Below are 19755 nucleotides of genomic sequence, written 5' to 3'. Positions count from 1 at the left end.
ACTTTCAGCATCTGCTGATTGTCACAGTCACAGTTGTTATCTTGGCTGCGTTGGCCGCTGTATTGGCCTCTGTTATCTCCACAGTCTCCCCCTGTTCATTTGAATTGTGTTATCATTAGTGCTTGCAGAAAGACTCCCTCCTCCCCCACAGCGCTGGCTGATGGCTGCTCCAGAGAAGAGGGCCATATGGGGGCAGGGTGGAACTGGGCTAAGACATCATGTAGCCCAAGAGATGGCTGCACTGTGTTCCTTGGCCTTCATACGCAGCGCAGCTATGCTGGAGGACTTGCGGTCTGGATCAACATTGAGATCATAGCCATTGATTCCACCGCCCATCCCAGGACCTCCAAAAAGGCTGCCCATATGTGTCTGTCCCATGTGGCTGCTCCCTGGACTGGGCACGCCCAGGAAGTCAGTGACGCCTCCGGGACCATGAGGGTGAGGCGGCATGCAAGAGGTGACGGAGTCACAAGGTACAACGCAACCCGGCACAGGAGATGCTCCACTGCTGCTCCCGATCCACGTAGGGTTCTGGATCTGGAGGAGAAGAGCAGGGATTATCGGTTAAAGTGGCTTGAATAGATAATCAAATTCAAATTCAATTCAAAACAATGTGACAGTGTTCCCCTCTGCTTTACAGCGCTTTCTAGCGCGTTTCAGCTAATTGTTAAGCTGTTCAGCCCACAACTTTACTGTTTTGGTTCATTCTCACTGATGTCATGCTGTTGTTTTCAGCTGCAGCAGGGAGCTGTTTTGTTGTTTTTTTTTTTAATCGCTCTAAAAATCCACTGTACACAACCTGCTCAGCACCAAACAGCAGACAGACACAGTTCATGACTAGCTGGTGAACATAATGGAGCATTTAGCAGCTAAAGAGCTAGATATTTCCCTCAGGCATTGGTAGAGACCAAAAACAGAGCTAAAAGAGAGTGAATACTGGACGTACATTTATCAACTGGACATAAACCCAGCTCCAAATGAATGATAATGTTCCTACTTGATGTTGCTGCATGTGAAAATTCAACAAAAATTTGCGAACAAATTTGTTGTATCAACTGAAAAGGAGATGAATTGGCAATGCTGTGTTCACAACTTTTTTCTGCTGCCCCCAGGTGGACAAAAAGTTCTCAGTTGTTGCTGGTTTATGAACAAACCGTATGCTTTATCATTTCAGCCCTCCACAACCATATATGAGTGTGGTATCTCAGATAATGAGTACCTGTCATAGTAATATTCAGTGAGTGGACTAGCACTTCTTTTCCTTTACCTGTGCATAGTTCTCAGGCCGAGTCAGTAGAGGCAGCTCATAAGCAGTAGAGAAGTGTGTCCGGACCTGTTGCATCTGGCCAAAGCGCTCCCTCTTCCTCCACTTGGCTCTGCGATTCTGGAACCACACCTGAAAGGAAAACAATTTATCAGGAAGAAACCTCAGAATACGGACCAGTCGCTACCAAACAAGACTTTAATATAAGTTTGAAAACAGCTCTCATTTCATGTGCAAACCCAAGCACGTTTTTTTTTTTCAGACACCGAGGCCGTCCCCGCCGCTCAGCAAGACAAAGTAAGAAACTGAACCACATAAAATGAAGATAGCGAGGCAAATAAATTCTGCTGCACATGAAAGTCCGGGCCCAGGTTTTCAGACTTGACGTGTCTTTAAAGTGCCGTCCACACGGAGCTATTGATGTGAAAATGGTGAGTCTCCCCTGGTGCTGCACCTTTCAGCTCCTCCCTTTGATACACAGGCGTCTGCCTCCCTTCAGGCTGCCAGCGTCGACAGATCCACATCTGGGCCTGTAGCCATTCATAAATCACTCTGGGAAAGGTGTGCTCTCCCCCACATGTCAGCGCAGTGGGATACAGTGGGGAATCCCTCAGTACAGTCCATGAAACAAAAGTTCAACTTTTGACCACGAATATGCTTTTCTTCGTCCTTTATTAATTATGTGTATGCAGTATATGAAGTAGGTTCTTCTGGGTAATTTCTCCATGTGAGATTGATCGACGTGCTACTTTGCAGAACGATGTACTTTCAGTACTTGCTGACAGACCCAGTGCAGGATACTTAGACCACTTCTCTGTAGCTGTAGCTGAAGGCGTTTGGAGGAAAGCAGGACCGAAGGGTGGAAGAGTGGTGTGGAAGAAAGCACGTTAAGAGCAGAAAAGTCAAATTTGTCACCTGAGAGAAATTCACTGAAATATTTCTGCAACCCTCACTTCAAAAAATTGGGACACTGTGTAAAACATTAATAAAAACAAAATGCAGTCATTTACAAATGAGCTGCGTTTACCAGACTGTTTTACAAAGTGTTCCTGAGCTCATGTAATAACATCTTTTACACAATCATGTGTTCACAAAGTGGTGAACCTCAAACCATCCTTGCTCGTGAACGACTGAGTCTTTCCAGGATGCTTCTGTCACACCCAATCATGATACTATCACCTGTTACCAATCAACCTGTTTACCTGTGGAATGTTTCAAACAGGTGTTTTAGGAGCGTTCCACAACTTTCCCCATCTTTTGCTGCTCCTGTTCAGAATAAGCAGACATTTTTAAAAAGTTGATGAGCTAAAACTCAAGATATATTGTCCTTGTACTGTTTTCAATTGAGTATATGTCAAGAAGAATTAGCAAGTTATCACATTGTGTTTTATTTCTGTTTTAAACAGCGTCCCAACCTTTTTTGTTTTTGGGGTTGTACTGAGGTCTTGGTTTTAACTGTCACTGCTGTGTAATGCAGTGATCTATTTATGTCTCTGTACACACGACGATCTATTGAATGTCTGCCTGTCCTGGAGGAGGTTGCTCTTCCTGAGATTTCTTTCGCTTTTCTTTCCATGTTAAAGTTTCTTTTTGTGGTGTTTTTTTCTCATTCAAATCGAGGGTCTGAGCGTAGTGTGGGTGTCGTATGTTGTACAGATAGTAAATCCTGAAGAGGCAAATTTGCTTTTAAGTGATTTAGAGCTATATAAGCAAAATTGAGTTGGCTTCACTAGTGTAGATAAAAATAAAAAACAGTGACATTGTTGGCCCTATAAAACAGACTGGATATTGATTACAGACACGTAACCAGCTAATATACATTCTTTGGCACAAGCCATTTCTTTTCTTTCAGTTCTGCTTGAGGTGTTATATTACTTTATAATTGGTTAAATATTAGTCAGTTTTCACGTAAAAATACCAAACATTTAATTGAGAATTGGCAGCTTATCCTTGTTTCATCACATTTAACTGACTATATTTAGGTTTTGGACTGTTCATCCCAGAAGATGTCCGCTTTTGCTCTCAGAACTTGTGAATGGGTTTTTTTTCTTCTTCTCTATTTTTATGTTTCATAGAACAAACAATATTTTATTGGTTAAGATAAAAATAAGTCAGATTAAAAGCAGTATCTGCCCTAATGAAAATTAATTAAATTTAAAAGAATTGACTAATTTAATATACCCAAATAACACAATTTAGGATATTATTGATATTAGTGAATTCCTTATTACATTAATTTCATAAACTGTAAGCCAGTGGTAGCCACCTCATTTATTCTCCACATTTTCTCCTTCCCCAACCATGCATCTCTGCTGTTGGCCCCAATACAATCAGCCGTAACTTCTGCGAATCTTTCTTCAACAAAACTTTCTCACATCTCCTTGCAAGAGAATGGAGGAGCAAAGGGGGGTACTGGGAGTCTCCACATGTTTATCTGTATCTATTTGTTGATTGTCTGAATCTTGTCCTCCCAAGAGGGAAAGGGAAACGTCTTCAAAGAGAAAAGAGAGAGCGATCCTGCTTCGACACAGGGGTTTGAACTTGGATTGCGGGTTGATTCCCAGCCCAATCAGCTTGTGGTTTCCACAGTCCCTGACATGCAATTTCCCCTCAGTCAACCTCCTCAAATCCCCCCCTTGTGTCTCTCTCTCACCGTTTCACTCCGTCAACCTAAACACAATAGAGCTGAATGACAAACAAGAGCAGCGTCGCACAAAGATGGGGATTTTACAAAAGGGTGTGTATGATATTGTGATCCCATAGTGAGCTTTTCTCAAGAAGCGGGAGTGGGCTTTTATCATGACATGAGACCATCTATAAGAACCCCAAAGAGAAGACCACGTATGGCCTGCGTTTGTGCGAGAAGCTGACGTAAGGAATTGTCGTCTGACTCCGACATTCCTCAGGTCAGCTGGCGAGATTAGAGGACAGCTCACCCTTGCAAAGTGGTAAACTGATATCTGAGGTTGTGGCTGAACCCCAGTGTCAAGGTGAGGGGTTGTTGCCCTTTGAATTATATCATATGTTTGGAGGGGGGCTCGGAGTCTATGTCCCCCCTGAGGATTTGGGGTTTATTATTGTGAAAGGTTTGTCATGTCTTTCCTTTGGTTCGTCTTTGGTTATGTGAGCTCATAACATCACAGTTTTCCAAATATAATCCTCAACACACGAGGCCCTGATTGGACAGATAAGCATAAAGCTGGTTTACACTTGTAATTCTAGTTTCTGGACAGTTTTGGTTGTTTTGTGTTGTTGTTCTGGGTTATGCTCAACTCGAATGTAATGGTAATAGAGGCACAAACCGGGGCTAAGGTAAATGTAGGTGAGGTTAATGTTGTACAAGTATTTCAAAGCTGCACGATCCTTTTAAAATCTAAAGTTTTATCAGTTACCGAGCTGTCATCTTAATTGTGAAGGATCACGATAGCTCAGCTTTACTCCTCCGCTCTTAATCTCTTTGTCGTACTCCCACCTCACTGTTGAAGCTCGGCCTCCTCTCTCCCACTCCAGCCCCTCTCTCCCCCCACCGCCGACCCCTCTCTCCGTGTCTCTCTCCTCCCTCCTCCCTTTTAAGTCAGCGAGGGGAAGTGGGGATATTGGAAAGTGAGATGGGAGAATGTTCAAACTGGAGCTTGTTTTCATTTCATGTTTAATTTCCTGACGCCTAAGCCCTTGGCTTTCCGCAGCTAACCCCACTGACCTCTCGCAGGCGTGCAGACGAGAGCGGCGGACCGAGCGTACACACACACACACACACACACAGGATGCACACAGAAAACGCATGCATTTACATACCGTGGTGTATACACAATTCAAAGTTGGTCACTTACATTTGCCTTCTTTTAACCTGGACGCTCTCACACACTTACTGGAACCTTTTATAAACAAGCAAACACTGTCTGAGCACATATATGCCCCTTGTCTTGGTTTCTGGGTGCTGAGTGTGTCATGTTTCACAGAGGGCTTGCTCTACGTAGCTTTGCCTTTGAACGGCAGTAGAAATGAGACCCAAGCCAAATAGTTTGGCAGGGAGATCATTCGGAGAACAGTATGAAGTCAGATGTGTCCTTTGCTGCTCCGTGTCTCTTATTCCCCAACTTTCTAAACTTCTAAGTCCATTAGAAAGGAAAGCCAGTGGTGGTTTTGCACAAGCAGAGTTTCAATTAACTCAAATAATTGTCATTATTTTTTGTAACGATCAACCCATCATACATATGAAGCCCAAAAGGATGATATTTACCAACTGCAAACACTTACTCTTACTTTATCTACATCTGACATCGGACATCTGTGAGGAAGGTGGCTCAGAGCTCTAAGTGCTTGGCGGCGATACAGTAATTGCTAAAGACGTTGACAGCAAAAGGCAGCTTACAGAGCCATTAAAGAGCTTTATTTATGCTCCAGAGCCAGCAGGCAGAGAGAGAGGAAGAGGGAGAGAGGGAGGGCAGAGTGCACAACTCCAAAAGCAGCTTTGAAGTCCAGCCGTCTCACCTCATCTCTGTCATCCGGGACCACTGCGATTGATAGACTGCCTTAGCAGTCACTCACACACAGCCTCCTCCTCCATAAAAAGTAGGCAGTGCGGTGAAGTTCAAGTCTGAGGTTGAGAGCTAATTGTACTAAATAAACTAGTGGCAGCAGAAGTCACAGATGTGATTATGGAAAACTGCAGCCCGACTTTATGAAGACATTCATCATCAAACTGAGGATGAAACTGTAGGACCTTGACACTGGCATCTTGGCAGAAAACATCTGTACTCTGGGATTTCAATGGCTGTTGTTTCGGAGATGAAAAGGATTCTCCGATCGCTTGCCAAGCTCCGAGTGCCCCTCGGTGTTCAACAATTGGATATCCCTGGACTTTGTCTTGATGGACCTTCAGTTGAAATTGTGGGGTTTAGTCTTGATTGCGTGCATATTTAGGGTCTGATTTTAGAAGTATGGGTCAAACCTCACAGCGACTCAACAGAGTCTGCTGTGTGCCTGTCAGATGAGGAAGTTAATTATATTCATCTGGGGAATAGACGGGTCTGTGTGAACCTAACATGAATGTACTTATTTTACTGTACCACCACAAGGACCAGGCCAGGTTCTCTGTCCCTGACTATGTCTTGGACTACGCGTGGAAATTGAACCTGGCATCTCAAAGTGTTTTTTATATCCTTGCCAAATAGCTTTGATGACTTTTCTTTTTTTTCCATGTGTTTTCCCTCCCTGGCTCCAGAGTTGTGCAGTGAAGTAGTTTGAACATAGTAGTGCTGGGGAGAAACCCTTGGCCTCTGACCTCTCTGCAGAGCCTGCAGCGTGTAAGAGCTAAGAGCGGAGTATTCCCTTAGTCCCACCCATCCCACTCTGATCTAAAACTGGCAGGCAGAAAGAGAGACGGAGAACAATGGGCCTTGCTGTCTGCTCTTCCGAACAGTCTTTGTCAACATGCCAGTCTTAACTATCCCAGCCCTCTCTGTCAGTTCTCGGGAGTTTTTATTGTCATGCAAACTAGTACGACTGCAGTGATACATAAACACGGCTCACGGAGACTGTCCTCCCGAGAAGGAATGGCAGCATTCGTCGTTTCAGCCAGTTCCTCACAACGAGCTTCACATTTCTTTCTTTACATTGAAGTGGCAAAGCCCTCTAGTGGCTGTAGTAGTATTGAAGTCAGGTGACATTATAGAGTGACATGTGAGGAAAGGGTCGGGACGAGCCAACTAAACATCAGACTTTAACATGAGAGACCTCTTCTGTTTCCCGTTGTTTCTAACCATAATGGCGACGCTCCAGTTACCTTAATGAAACGCTCACACAAACCTAGCCAAGTAGTTTTTGTGCCTAAGCCGAACCAAACCTTAACTATAGCTGTGTTGCATCATAAAACTGATTCAAGAGTGATATGTAATGGTTTTGGAAGAGTGACAAACGATATCATCCTGTTGATCAGAAAACATTTGTCAAGCGTGGACAAATTACATTTTTTTTTTGCTTCATTTGGAGGAATTGTTGGCTCATGTCAATGCAGAAAGGAGTTTTACCCCGTCCTCACCTGCACACGAGCCTCCGTCAGGTCCGTCCTCAGTGCCAGCTGCTCGCGGGCGTAAACATCTGGGTAGTGTGTCTTCTGGAAAACCTTCTCCAGCTCCTCCAGCTGGTAGCTGGTGAAAGTGGTGCGATTGCGCCTCTTCTTGCCTTTGTTGCTCTCAGCCTCGCTTTTGTCCAGAGGGCTGGAAAGGTCCGAGCCCGGCCGCTCGCTGGGCCCCTTCTCGCCGGGTGCCTTTAGGTTCAGGTAGCTGCCTTCCATCCCAGCAGGGTCGACGCTCGGGGGCAACTCAGACTCTGTCAGGCCACTGTTGTCTTTTCCTGTAAATATCAGATTAAAGAGAGGCAGAAAGAAGTGTGGAGGGTTACGATAAGTGGTATTTTGTTATTTTAAAGGGGCACTTCACTAATTTTATACAAGAAGTTCAATTTACTTGCAGAGCTACTACTAACATCTTCTGCGGCTCTGGAGAGAGCAAAGTTTGAAAAATGTCTCAGCTTAGACTTGAGATTTCAAATTTCTAACATAAAGCCTGCAGTACAAACTGATGGGTTTGAAAGCTGGGTAAATGCACAGATACTACAAATACAAATACAAATATTTCTGCCTCTGCTGCATGAATTTTGACCATTCTTTGTTTAAATATGTCTGTTATGCACCCTTCAACAAGTACAACGCAAATCACTGGAGAGTCCCTTTAGTTCTCTGATGTGGATTGACAGTACGGCTCAAGAACCTCATAAAAAATACTGCAGATTTAAAAGTTTAGATGTTACACTGTGGTTCTAATGAAAAACATTTGAGCAATTTTGGTTTGGGTTAAAGTGTGCCGTTCTTATGATTTTCATCTGAAGCATGAAAAATCAAAGGAACCTTCACAATTTACTTAAGTGTGGCTTTACATATAATACAAATCATATTCTGACTGTAATAATATTATTTCCAAACAAGCTATTGCAACCAACTCTCTGACCATTTTAGAGCTGAAAAAAGACATGCCACATGTTGTCAATAACACTCCTAAAATTATTGTTGCTACTCTATAATTAGAAAACTCAGCAGAGCAATACTTTCTTTAAAATGTGGCTGAATGAAACCGTGGTGCCTGACATCTATTCAGCGAGCGCGTCTGCTCATCATCACGTTACGACATCCACACGAAATGACATTTACTTTAAGCTTACATCACCTCTGCAATGTTTTATTTTCAGGTTCAAAGGCCTTGTCTGTGTGCAGCTAAAAGTTGCAGAGAAGAAACGTTGTTCTCTGTTTGAAAGGTATGTCACTACACATTGGCGTGACCTGTGACACAACCCTTGAAGCCGACTCCCTCGCATCTCTCAATCACGCCACCCGAAACCCGAGCCACGCAAAGACCCGCTCCGTCTTGAGCCGTGTATGGTGGGCCTTGTGTACGGGGGCGACCACGCTTCCCCCCGCGGCCTTGCCCCTGAGATGTAAACAACATTGTGTTTGTCACCTTCAATTTCGAGAGCGTCCACTTTGTGACAGATCTCGCTCTGTTCCTGTCAGCGCTTGCTGGCTTTTTTTTGTTCCCTTTCAGGAGATGAAGAAAGCTGTTCCTTCTCCCTCGATAAACAAACAGCTGTGTGAATAAATAAGCTGAAGGGCTCTGGTTGCGGGCCAGTGAGAACAGTGTACTCTGTCAGCCTCTCTGTTTGCCTTTCCTTCGAATGGGCACGGGGAGCGCCCTGTCTTAGCTGTATTGGTCTCAGAGCAGCTCATAATGGTCTCCTCCACATAAACACACTTGTATGTCTTGTGCAACACCAGCCTTACTCCAGTCCAACAACATTTGTCTTTAAGCTAGATCAAGTTTAAGATGATTAACCTAATAGTTATGTGCTTATGCATGTGCATTTTACTCTGTCACTTTGCATTTCTGCTGTGAGTAATGTCAGTAAAGGCCTCCTGTCTTTCTCAGAAACCCAGAGCAATGAGGGAAAGAGAGTTGACACCTTGTGGCACTGGTGATTCTCTGAGCCAAGCGTTTTAGTGGTTAGTAAGATGACTGAATAGTTTTAGAGTGATGAAGCTAGGCGGTGGCTGTCTGCAACATGCATGTTTGTTTTCATGGATTAGTACGCCTTTGGCGAGTGTGTCCCACAGTGAGATGTCAATAGTCATCCTCTCGATACTGCAGCAGCCCTCCCCTGCTCTCTGGCTCAGATTTGCCCCGACAGAGACACTAATGGAACAACACAGCTCACCCAGCTGGAGTTCATGACCTCATATCGCTGTGGCCCACCTGTCAGACCCTCTTACAGTCTCCACACAGGCAGATGTTCTGACATCACCAGCCCCAGCGCTGGCCTCTAATGCTAAAGCGCTGTGCAATATTTTCATTCTACCCCTGGGCAGGAGCATGGCTGCAATGTGATGAAGGAAGAGGGGTCAACTCCAGGTTCCTGCTTGGCATTTGCATCTGTGAGAGAAAATGCAATTATGCCCCTGAGCAAGGCATATATCCTGTACGGCAAAGGGTGCAGCTGGGCGCACAGATGAGGGGATGGGATGATGCTGGGATAGTGGGTGGAAATGTTTAAAGCTCTCAGTTTTATACAGACCTATATCAGTAACATTTACACTGGAATCTACACCAGTTACAAAAATTCTGCCTTTGAGGTCCAGAGTGTAAAATTTAGGGAGATCAATTTGTAGAAATGTAATAAATGATTCATAATTATGTGTTCTTTAGTGTATAGTGAATCATTGTGTTTTTGTTAGCTTAGAATGAGCTCTTTAAATCTACATTGGAACTAAGTCCTCCTCCACAGACACTGCCATATTGCACTGCCATGTTTCTACAGTAGCCCAAGGTGGACAAACCAAACACTGGCTCTAGAGAGCGTCTTTCACGTTGTAGTGAACCTGTGGTTGCAATCTGCAACCTCACAGCTAGATGTAAATCCTACACATTGGACCCTCGAGTTAAATGAGAAGCTTTATATCACTCTCATGTTTGTACAGCAAATATGAAGCTTAGCTTAGCACAAAGAGTAGCAAAAATGGGGAAGCTGCTCGCCTGGTTCTGTCTATGGGTAAAAAACCACCAGAACCTCTATAGCTCATTAATTAACACATTAAGTTTTGTTTGTTTGATCTGTACAAGAAAAATATTAAAGTATAAAAATGACAATTTTATAGGAGGTCATAACTGTTCCAGGATCAGTTACCACGAAACTGGCAGAAATTCCAGGTAGTTACTGGTCATGATGTAGAAATGGTTTAACCTCCAGAAAATGGCAGTTGTTTTATTGTCATTTCATTCTTTGTACAGATTAAATATGTGTTAATTAGTGAGCTTTAGAGATGCTGGTGAATGGATTTTGTTCCCTCTGGACAAACAGTTTCCCTCTGTTTCCAGACTTTGTGCTAAATTAAGCTAACCAGCTAACCATTCCGTTGGGGTTCCAAGCCTTATACAGACTTATATCAACACAATCTGCATTAGAATCTGCACAAGTCAACATCTTTCTCTGTGTAGTACTCCAAACTCATCTCTTTTCTCTGTCACGCCAACCACACAGAGTCTTTGCCACAAACATCTTTCAGTATTCCCGCATGCTGATCTGTCTTTTCTGCACGCTGTTTTGGAGAACACAGCCATCACGCACTGCTTTCCTTTGAGAGCCAAGATTCCGCTGCGCTCTGATTTTTTTTGGCATTCGGAGGAATGTCTTTTTGGCTGTTGTTCTCATTTCAGTGTTCATCAACGTATATCCATATAAATGCACCAAATATCACCGGCTGATCCTGCAATTTGCCAGAGTTACTCTGTGACAAGCTGCAGACCTCTTCAGTTAGCCGAGGTCAGATGTTTACTAGGGTCAGCAATTTAATCACTGCTGAAAACAGAGAGAAAACATCAAAGTGTAATTTAACTGGTTGTAAAGCAACAGGGCACCCTCTCAGTTTTTATGGAATGGGACGGGGAGGGTCAAGTGAAGCCAAATAAAAGAAACACTATAAATTAGTAACCTGGGGAAGGGTTAATGACCAAACACTAAATAGGGAAGGGAATGCTTTTAAACAGAGTGCTCTAAATTGTTCTCTCAAAACACTCAAAGCTGACAGCAATCTGCCACAATGGCTCTCCACTTATCACACCTTATGTGGACCAAATAAAGTGAAATATTCCATTGGCTTTGGTGACTTTTAATTTTACATTCATTGCTGGTTCGCAGACAAGCTTTGGGCTAGATTATTTTTCCCGCAGCACAGTCTTAAGACCTGATGTTGACTGTTGTTTCCTCAGTGGAAGGGAGGCTCCCAGATGTTCCTGAGGAGAGATCTATGCCAGCGGCTCATGCAGGAATGCAGATTCCCTGGGAAACCAAAAAAAAAAAAAAAATCTCTCTGCTCAGCCTCAGCTCCTGATAAATTGACATGATCATGACCTCACTACTGTCATAATGCCTCGGGCCGTGGCTGTCACTGTCTCGTATCAAAGAGGAAAAAAAAATTGTTTGGGATTTTATGGGGTTTTTGTGTGTGTGTGTGTGTGTGTGTGTGTGTGTGTGTGTGTGTGTGTGTGTGTGTGTGTGTGGTGGGGGATGAAGTTAATATGGAGGAAGATTTCTACTAAAGAAGATGATAAAAAAAGTAAAAGGAGAGCTTTGAAGTATTAGCAGTAAAATGCATGTGGCAAAAATAAAATTATGTGTTCGACCTGATATTGTCATATATCTGTGCAGAGAAACAGTCCAAAGCAATAACCTCAAAATCCATCTGAAGGAGATTTGTTCGCTAATCCTTTTTATGCTGTGCTTGTGTTTTGTATCATCAGTGTTGTGAGTAAGTTAGGGTTTGGTGATGAACATGGACTAAAAAGAGGAGCATCAAATGACGAGGAATTAAAGTGACGAGGAACTGAAATTAGATGCGATTCTAAACGACGTACTCAATCATCTGCTGGCCTCTCCCTCTTTTAATGGTCCAGAACTCATTCCTCTATCACATTTATACTGTCATCACATTTTTACAATGTGCTCTTGACTCGTTGCAACCATAGAGGAGCATTAAAAAAAAAGCTTGTGGTGCAGGCGGCGTCACTCGATGATGATTTGGATGACTTTCCACCCCTCGCCTTTATATTAAAAGAATATATCAAACCAGCAAAATGAGCTGCGTCTCTCTGCTGAAAGCAAGCTGAGAAAGAGAAAAAAGAATTGTTAATCATGGACCCAAAAGTGATCATCATACTTGTGCTTTGCCCTGTAGTTTCCATCATTAGTCTGTCACAGTTGGCTTTCTTGAGTTTGCATATTGTGGCTTGTCAGGCAATAAGCCTCGATTCCTTTTTTGACCATACTATAGTACTGCAAGGCCAGATGTTTGCATTATTCAGGAAGCTGATATTCCATTGATAAGATAAGAATCGAGGAAGTAAAGACACAGCTCCAGCTCAGAGCACAGGTCAAAATGTGCACCAGCTGCCTAAAGTTTCCAAATCTTTTCTTTAAGCTGGCCTGCTTGCAGGTCTCAGGTAGGCGATGTGAGAGAGGTGGCTGCAAGTAAAGGCCAAAGCAAGCCACGTTAGCTGCACAACAGATATCCAGGAACAGATACAAGCTGAAGAACTGAATTTTGAGCGCCGATAAGGGGAGCTTTTCATCAAACAGAGCACTCAGAGTCAAATGATTTGGCTTTTAAGTCAGTGGCAGGCAGATTGCTGCTGTTTGTGCTGCTGAGACACACATTTATATAAGCCATTACATTTTAACGAGTCGGGGACCCGTCCTTTCAAGCAGTCTCATTATATATTCTAATTTATTCTGGTTCGCAGACACATGCCGGCACGATCACAGGTGTCTGACATTTCTGACATTTGCTTATTGTTAACGTCGGCACAATGTGTTAGTCATCAGCACATGCATATCCTGTGACATCACTTCCCCGAGCCTTTTAACATGTACTTAGCGTGCTATATTTTGACAGGATGCTTTTAAAACGCTGCCAGGACTTTTTTTGGGGTCTTGTTTTGGTTTTCGTACGCCCTAGAAAAATGTTTTACATATCACAGGATGCTTCGGCCTCCCGCTGAAGGGACGAGGGGTTGTGTGAAAGTGCAAAGATCGACAAAGCTGTGTCTTATAAATGTGCAATTTGCTTTATACTGTTATTTTGTGAAAAGGCAAAGAGGGTGAGGCACAAGCGGCCTTTAGCGAGCACCAGTGTTCACACAAACACTACAGCGCAGTGCAGAACTCAACCTCAGCATCGACCGCAGGCCTATAAACACAATGATTTTTGCTTTTCAGATTTAGCCTTGGCTCCAGATTTCATTCTCTCAGATTTTATAGAGAAAGTTTGATAACATTTTCATCAGACGTTTGTGTCTGCAAAACTTTGTGGTCTCTCTATTGCAGCAATCCATCTGTATCAAGGATAAAGACTGTGAGTTCCAATTGTGAAGCAAAAACTACAGAATGCATCTCAGAGCCATAGTTCAGTAAAATATGTGCATGTAAAAAAGTCACCCGCACACGTGATGCGGCTTTCCCAGAAACCCTGTCAAATCATTACCCAATCTCGATGTCCATTTCTGACTCATTGCTTATTTGTACAAGGTATTGTAGAGACAGGGTTATGTAAACCAGTCCGACTTTTGTCATCTCAGGGACTCTCCGTAGCTTTGGAGATCTGATGTTTGGGGAGTATGAATAATAACTATAGGAGCCAGTAATGCACATCTGCCTTAGATTAATGCGGACCTCTCCTGCAGTGCTGACCTGCATTCCTCAGCACTCGATCAGCTCCGGGGGTTTTATTTCATTCATCGCTGTGTGAGCAGGTAGACGGCTCCATCCCTGTCCTCGCTGTGGGACAGTCTCGCTGATTAATTTGCACTCAAGGAAACGAACCTGCCAACCTGAGCCACTACTGTGCACAAGTATGTTCGGTCACTCTTCCAGCGACACCGTTGTATTTTTGATGAACGTCATTCAAAAATCTGGTTGGGCCTGCATGTGATTGTTCATGCACGTGTCACAGCAGAAACCTTGCAAAAACCCCATTCTGTGCATTTCAAAGAAATTTAACCTTAAAAATTTTATTTTTATGCTTTTTTAATTCCAGCTAAATCATACATAGTGGCATTAGAATAAATTGATTTTAAAGAAATCATTTGGCAAAATATTTTGAAGTGTCCTGAATTAAAAGTGCTATTTCCCATTACCACAGTAAGCATCTTATCCTGAGCTTCTCTTATCTTCATGTGTTATTAAATCTAAATATTACCATTTGAGTATTTTTTAATCATACATCTACAGTGTTTTTCTCCCTTTTGTATGTATTTTGGTGTACCCAAACACTGTTTCGCATGTAACATCCTCAGGATGACAGATACTAAATGTCGGGTTGCCATGTAAACAGCATTACAGTTGGAGCTTAGGTTGCCACACAGAAAACTCCCTTCGGGTATGAGATGACTTTTGATGGAGATAAAGCATCAGCATTGAGCAATATATCTCCCATTGAGGACCACACATAAGAGCACAAGCCTGTTGACGCCTGAGGCTTTGGCAAGGCCCCAGATTATCCTCCCCAGAGCCACCATGCCTTCATCTGGCTGCAACATTTTCAATAATAACATCGCAGGGCTCTCCTCAAGGGAGGCATGTTGCATTTAATGATGGTGTTTAAATGGTTCTGTCAATGCACTTGCCAAATCAATTCACTTCAGTAGAGGGGCGCTCCAATGTGTTCGGAGGCATTGCTCTCAAACTCCAGAAAAAGTGACAATGCAGCTTAGAATAAAGAGTGACTCCAGTTGTTTCTCAGGAAAACAGATTACTTTGCACTTTATGGATGTATTTTGGCAAACTTTGGTACTGGCTACTGCGCAAAGAAATGTGTTTTAAAGCAGGCTTAGTTATAATTGGTCCCACTGAGCAGAATTAGAGCAGTTCAACTTTATTTGTTACACCTAATGCTTAAATTTACTGACGCACTATAATCAAGCACTTGGTGTATTTGAATTAGCCAGTGTTAAGCCTCTGTTTTCTGAGCTGCATTTTCCTAGTGATCTATTTTCAAGCGCGACACGCCGATTAAACCGTCGGCTGCAGGCCTGTTTAAAGGTTGGATCGCTGCACAAGTTTCGATCCACATCAAATTTCAGTCATGATCATAGCAGATGTTTTCTTCTGTAACATCCGCATCATGATAAACATCTGGACCTGAAATATATAGGCGCCGACGAGTCTATGCGCCGATAACTCACCAAAACACGGCTTTTAATGTAGTTTTTAAACTAGCCTATAAAATATTATACAAATATCATATGCATATAATATGTAAAGTTAATTGTACGCATAATTTATTCTTTTTTAAGGCTATCGGCCCTTTTCTTGTGGACGTGCTGTCACACAGAGTAGGTTGAGTCCATTTCTTCTGCTTATTAACACGGTTTTCTCTTTTTATTTTAAACGCGCACGTCTCATAAACGGGGCAGAAAATAGATATTGTCTTTCAACGGTGCATTTGTAGTGCAACGAATAGTCGGAAAACTCTGTCAAGCTGTAAAGCTTTTAAAAGGATTTAATTTGTCAGGACGTCCAAGAATTCCCTAAATATTTAAAGTGGCCACTGACTGTTGTTGTGTAATTGACAAATTGTGAAGTCTGCGCCTGGAAGTGGAGCTGCTCCGTTAAATAAATGAATATTCTCTGTAAATGTGGGATGGAAGCGCCAGCTGTCATCATCTATTTGTTATTAAAAGAATCACCTGTGCTAAAAATAACAATTGCAATAAACGTGAAGGACCACGTGATAGAAATGGCCTTTAAAATAGTCCATCTGAAATTTTAACTTTTTCCATTTTGACGCTCGGATTTTTGTTTGTGAGCGCGTGTGAGTGTGTGCGCGCGCGTCCTGTTGACTTGTACAACGTGTTTCATATTTGAATATTAAAGTAATTCATTATTGTAAGTGATAAAGATGATTTTGCTGTGTGTAGACAATAGCAGAGTATCTGTGGGAGAGTGAGACCAGCGGCTGTGATGCGGCGGCTTCACCGGGAATCAAATGAGAAACTTGGAGAAGAAATGGAAACCCTGTGTCTTTCTGCTAAAATTACTAAGTCCGTGTGCATAAAAGGGCAAACGTCCTTAAAAAAAAAAAAAAAAAAGCTTCAAATGACCTCCTCACCTCTCAGTATAAGCACGCGCCTTATAAATGAGATAATTTGCTGTAATGCTTCAATAGCTCACCTCATCTGTGCAAGCTCACGGGGCAGGAAATCCTAATTTCCCCGCACATATATCTCAAATTCACTCAGGGTTGCGTTTTGTCAGTCGCACAGCCACTCCTTATAGGTGCTTATTCCATGCAAATATGTGAATTTCTGAAGGTCGTGAGTTTTTTTTTACGGTATGCAGCTAAAGTATTCTCCTCCCTGTGGTGCACAAATTTTAAAGTCAGGCTTGTTTTCCTCGCCATAACTCGCAGTCGTCCGCGTCGGTTTGATAGGAAACCACATTATTACACTCAATATGAATTTATTCTATAAATATAGGCTTCAAAGTTCAGTTCAAAATATGATGTCTGATGGGAGTCCTGCTGTTCACCCTCTCGTCCTCTCTGCTCTTCCCTCACACATTACCGACTTTCAGATGCTGTATTACAAGCAGCATACACGTTTCTATAAATGCTTGCAAATGTCCCGTCCTGTCATGCACCCCAGTTCATCATATAGTCAGACTTCTGTGCCTCTCTTGTGCGCACTCACCATAGCAGGGAATGAGCGTCCCGTTGAGTCCGCTGTCCGGGTGAAGCTTGCTGCCTTCGGGCGGAGTTTTGCAGGTCGGCCGCTGCATGTAGAGCTGGTATTTGTTGAAGGTGCCCTCCTCAGCGCCATCCAATGACTGGCACTCCGGCTGGAAAGGACTCCGGGACTTCTCTCCGTAAGGCTGCCCTTTCCCCGGAATGAACGTGGGGCTGTATTTGGTTTCAGTGGTCGGGAAAGTCCTGAACGGGTTCGCCTGGTGATCCCTACCTTGCGCAGTAGACGTGCTATAATATGAATCCATCGATGTCATATCGCAGTATGAGACGCACGCTGCGTTCATACCTAAAAAGTTAAATAAAAAAAAAAATCCACACGGTTCTTCTTTCCCTCCCCTTCGCTTTAGACAGCAGATATTCTCCCCAAATTCTCATGCACTGACAAACTCACACTGACGCGCTCATGCACACACACACTCGCGCTGCCGCATCTGGGACTGGTTAAAAAATGAATCAGATGTTTTCCAGAGACTGCAGACTGAACAAATGCTAAAAGCCCCCTGAAGGTTTGTCGGGGTAAAGAGAAATGCCTTGCTCAAGCTGATGCCGCCTCAGTAGCCTACAGTGTATCTGACACACACACACACGCACGCACGCACGCATGCACACGCACACACAGAGCACTCCGACCTTCAGGCTCCACACACATGTGAAGTGGGCTGTAGGCCCACACCGAGCTTCACTCTGCGCTATTATGCAGCCAGAAATGGGAGGTCAAGCTCAGAAGGGGGAAGCTTTTTTGGTAAACACGCGGGAGACACAACACATGACATTAATGTAATTAGAGGATGAATATAACGGCTTTGATTCCTGCAGTTGAGACCATAACCTCTGACTTTTCCTCATATCAAACTTTAAAGCAATAATTAAAAAAAAGCGTTGTTTCCATCTCTGTCAGAGGAGCCGCTCTTGGTTATTAATGGGCGTTTGGGGAAAATCAAACGTGTGTTATCTCCTCCTCTGACTCCTGCATGCAGAAAGAGGACCTTAAATCAGTGGATCAAGCCAGGAATTTAGACCAATAACAGTCCTTAAAGTCAGCCGATGTTAAGCTTAAATATTCTATAAATATTTGCTTTGCGTATTTGTTTTGCAAACCTATATTAAACCAAGCAACATTATCCGTTTGACCAGGACCTTATGTGCGGAGTCAGAGGCTGTCACTACGGATATATCCACTTATAATGATGGAGAATTAGAGCCCATCATTGCAAATACACTTTAAGGCAAGGTACTTGAAAATTGGCCACTTGTTAATACGAAATTAATTTTAAACCAATAAGCCAATGATGCCCTTGGCTTTGTGCGCCATGACGACGCTGCGCCAGCAATTTGCCTTTTCTTGGCTATTAAAATCGGAGTTAAAGCGGTTAAAGCGTGTTTTCAGGACGCATTTGTGTCTGCCGGTAGTCAAATTGGCTAAACTGACTCAAATCACGCCCTGAATTATTTTTTTCTCTTGAAGCCATTATCCGGATTTGTCGGTAATGGTAACATCAGTCTGAATAAATTAGGAAAATATTTCATCTTAAATCTGTCACAATACCTTTTAATTATAGGACACAATATTTTTTATTGCTAGACTTCACAATTAATTGTGATAATTAAGGATCAAACATTATTATTATTATTATTATTATTATTATGAATTTGCCATGTTTGAATTTTATTTTTAAATGACGGAGCGAAATATTTTTCCACAGTGTTTGAGTTGCGGCTCTCAGGCCTAAAGTATGAACGCTGAAGTTCACTCCGCCCACCTCTTTCTTTCTTTCTTTCTTTCTTTCTTTCTTTCTTTCTTTCTTTCTTTTTCATGTTGCCTCATAGTTAGCGCATTAATTATGACACGAGACATAACTCGTGTCCTGCTGCCTTGCAGAACATGATATCGTCTAACGCAGCCACGAGGACGGTTATTACGCTTCTTAAAAGCTGGAAATCACAAAGTGTTTTAAACTGCTGGCAGAGTTTTGTTTTTTGTTTTTTTACTTTCACTCATCCTGTCCAAAGGACTTCCCATAAGCAATAATCTTTTAGCATCTATTAAGTCTCCTGCAGAATTCTTTAAATTAAATTGCTCAGGTATAAAAATACCATTTTACTGGTTTGGGCCCAGTGCACGTGCAGTCTCTTCGGTGTAGCCCTGCTCACCACCGGCACCTCTCTCGCTGTGCAGGTATTCGTTAACGAGACTTTTGACTATATTCTTCATTGGTTTATTAGTAAATGTCTCCTGTTAAGAGCTATTTCCAATATAACGTAATGGGTTTAACTTTGGCTGCACACCGCATCGAGCCCAACTTCTGTTCAGTCGTTTAGTTATTTTTTATGTTGTGGCTTTTAATTTGGGGGAGAAGTTCGACCTCTTCTCTGTTTGTTCCGGCTGTGTTTTCGCGCTCATTGCCGCAGTTTGTTGCAGCCGATTTCTGTGTGTTCATGTCTCTGTAGATATGACAGAGCTCAGAGCGCGTTAAGCAACAAGCATCACAAAGCTTCACTGTTTTTCACATACAAGCACACACAAACAAGCAGGCAAGAGAAACGTGACAGTTTCTGCGGGATTTGTACGTTTTACACTGCTTTCAAAAGATTTTACTCCAACATTTTTATTTGTTTGCTAAAACAGCAGATTGATGTTGCCTTTGAT

General features: G+C 42.9%; 1 protein-coding gene across 1 annotated transcript; it reads right to left on the bottom strand.

Moving 5' to 3' along the window:
• Positions 1 to 216: 216 nt before the first annotated feature.
• On the bottom strand, positions 217 to 17392 carry alx4b (ALX homeobox 4b). Its single transcript, XM_041939742.1, has 3 exons — positions 17034 to 17392; positions 1268 to 1376; positions 217 to 537 (listed from the first exon to the last, which is right to left on the bottom strand). The coding sequence occupies exons 1-3, from the start codon at positions 17390 to 17392 to the stop codon at positions 217 to 219; spliced, it is 789 nt and encodes a 262-aa protein (XP_041795676.1).
• Between the last annotated feature and the right edge of the window lie 2363 nt (positions 17393 to 19755).

The sequence above is a fragment of the Chelmon rostratus genome, chromosome 6, assembly GCF_017976325.1.
Source record: "Chelmon rostratus isolate fCheRos1 chromosome 6, fCheRos1.pri, whole genome shotgun sequence".
Lineage (NCBI taxonomy): Eukaryota > Metazoa > Chordata > Actinopteri > Chaetodontiformes > Chaetodontidae > Chelmon > Chelmon rostratus.
The sequence above is the reverse complement of the archived record's forward strand: the minus strand, read 5'-3'. Positions and strand labels throughout refer to the sequence as shown.

Coding starts and splice junctions, on each gene's coding strand:
- alx4b (XM_041939742.1), bottom strand. CDS start 17,392: ATGAACGCAGCGTGCGTCTCATACTGCGATATGACATCGATGGATTCA. Junction 1,377..17,033: donor GGTGAGTGCGCACAAGAGAG/GCACAGAAGTCT, acceptor CCAGAATCGCAG/AGCCAAGTGGAGGAAGAGGG. Junction 538..1,267: donor GGCCTGAGAACTATGCACAG/GTAAAGGAAAAG, acceptor CTTCTCCTCCAG/ATCCAGAACCCTACGTGGAT.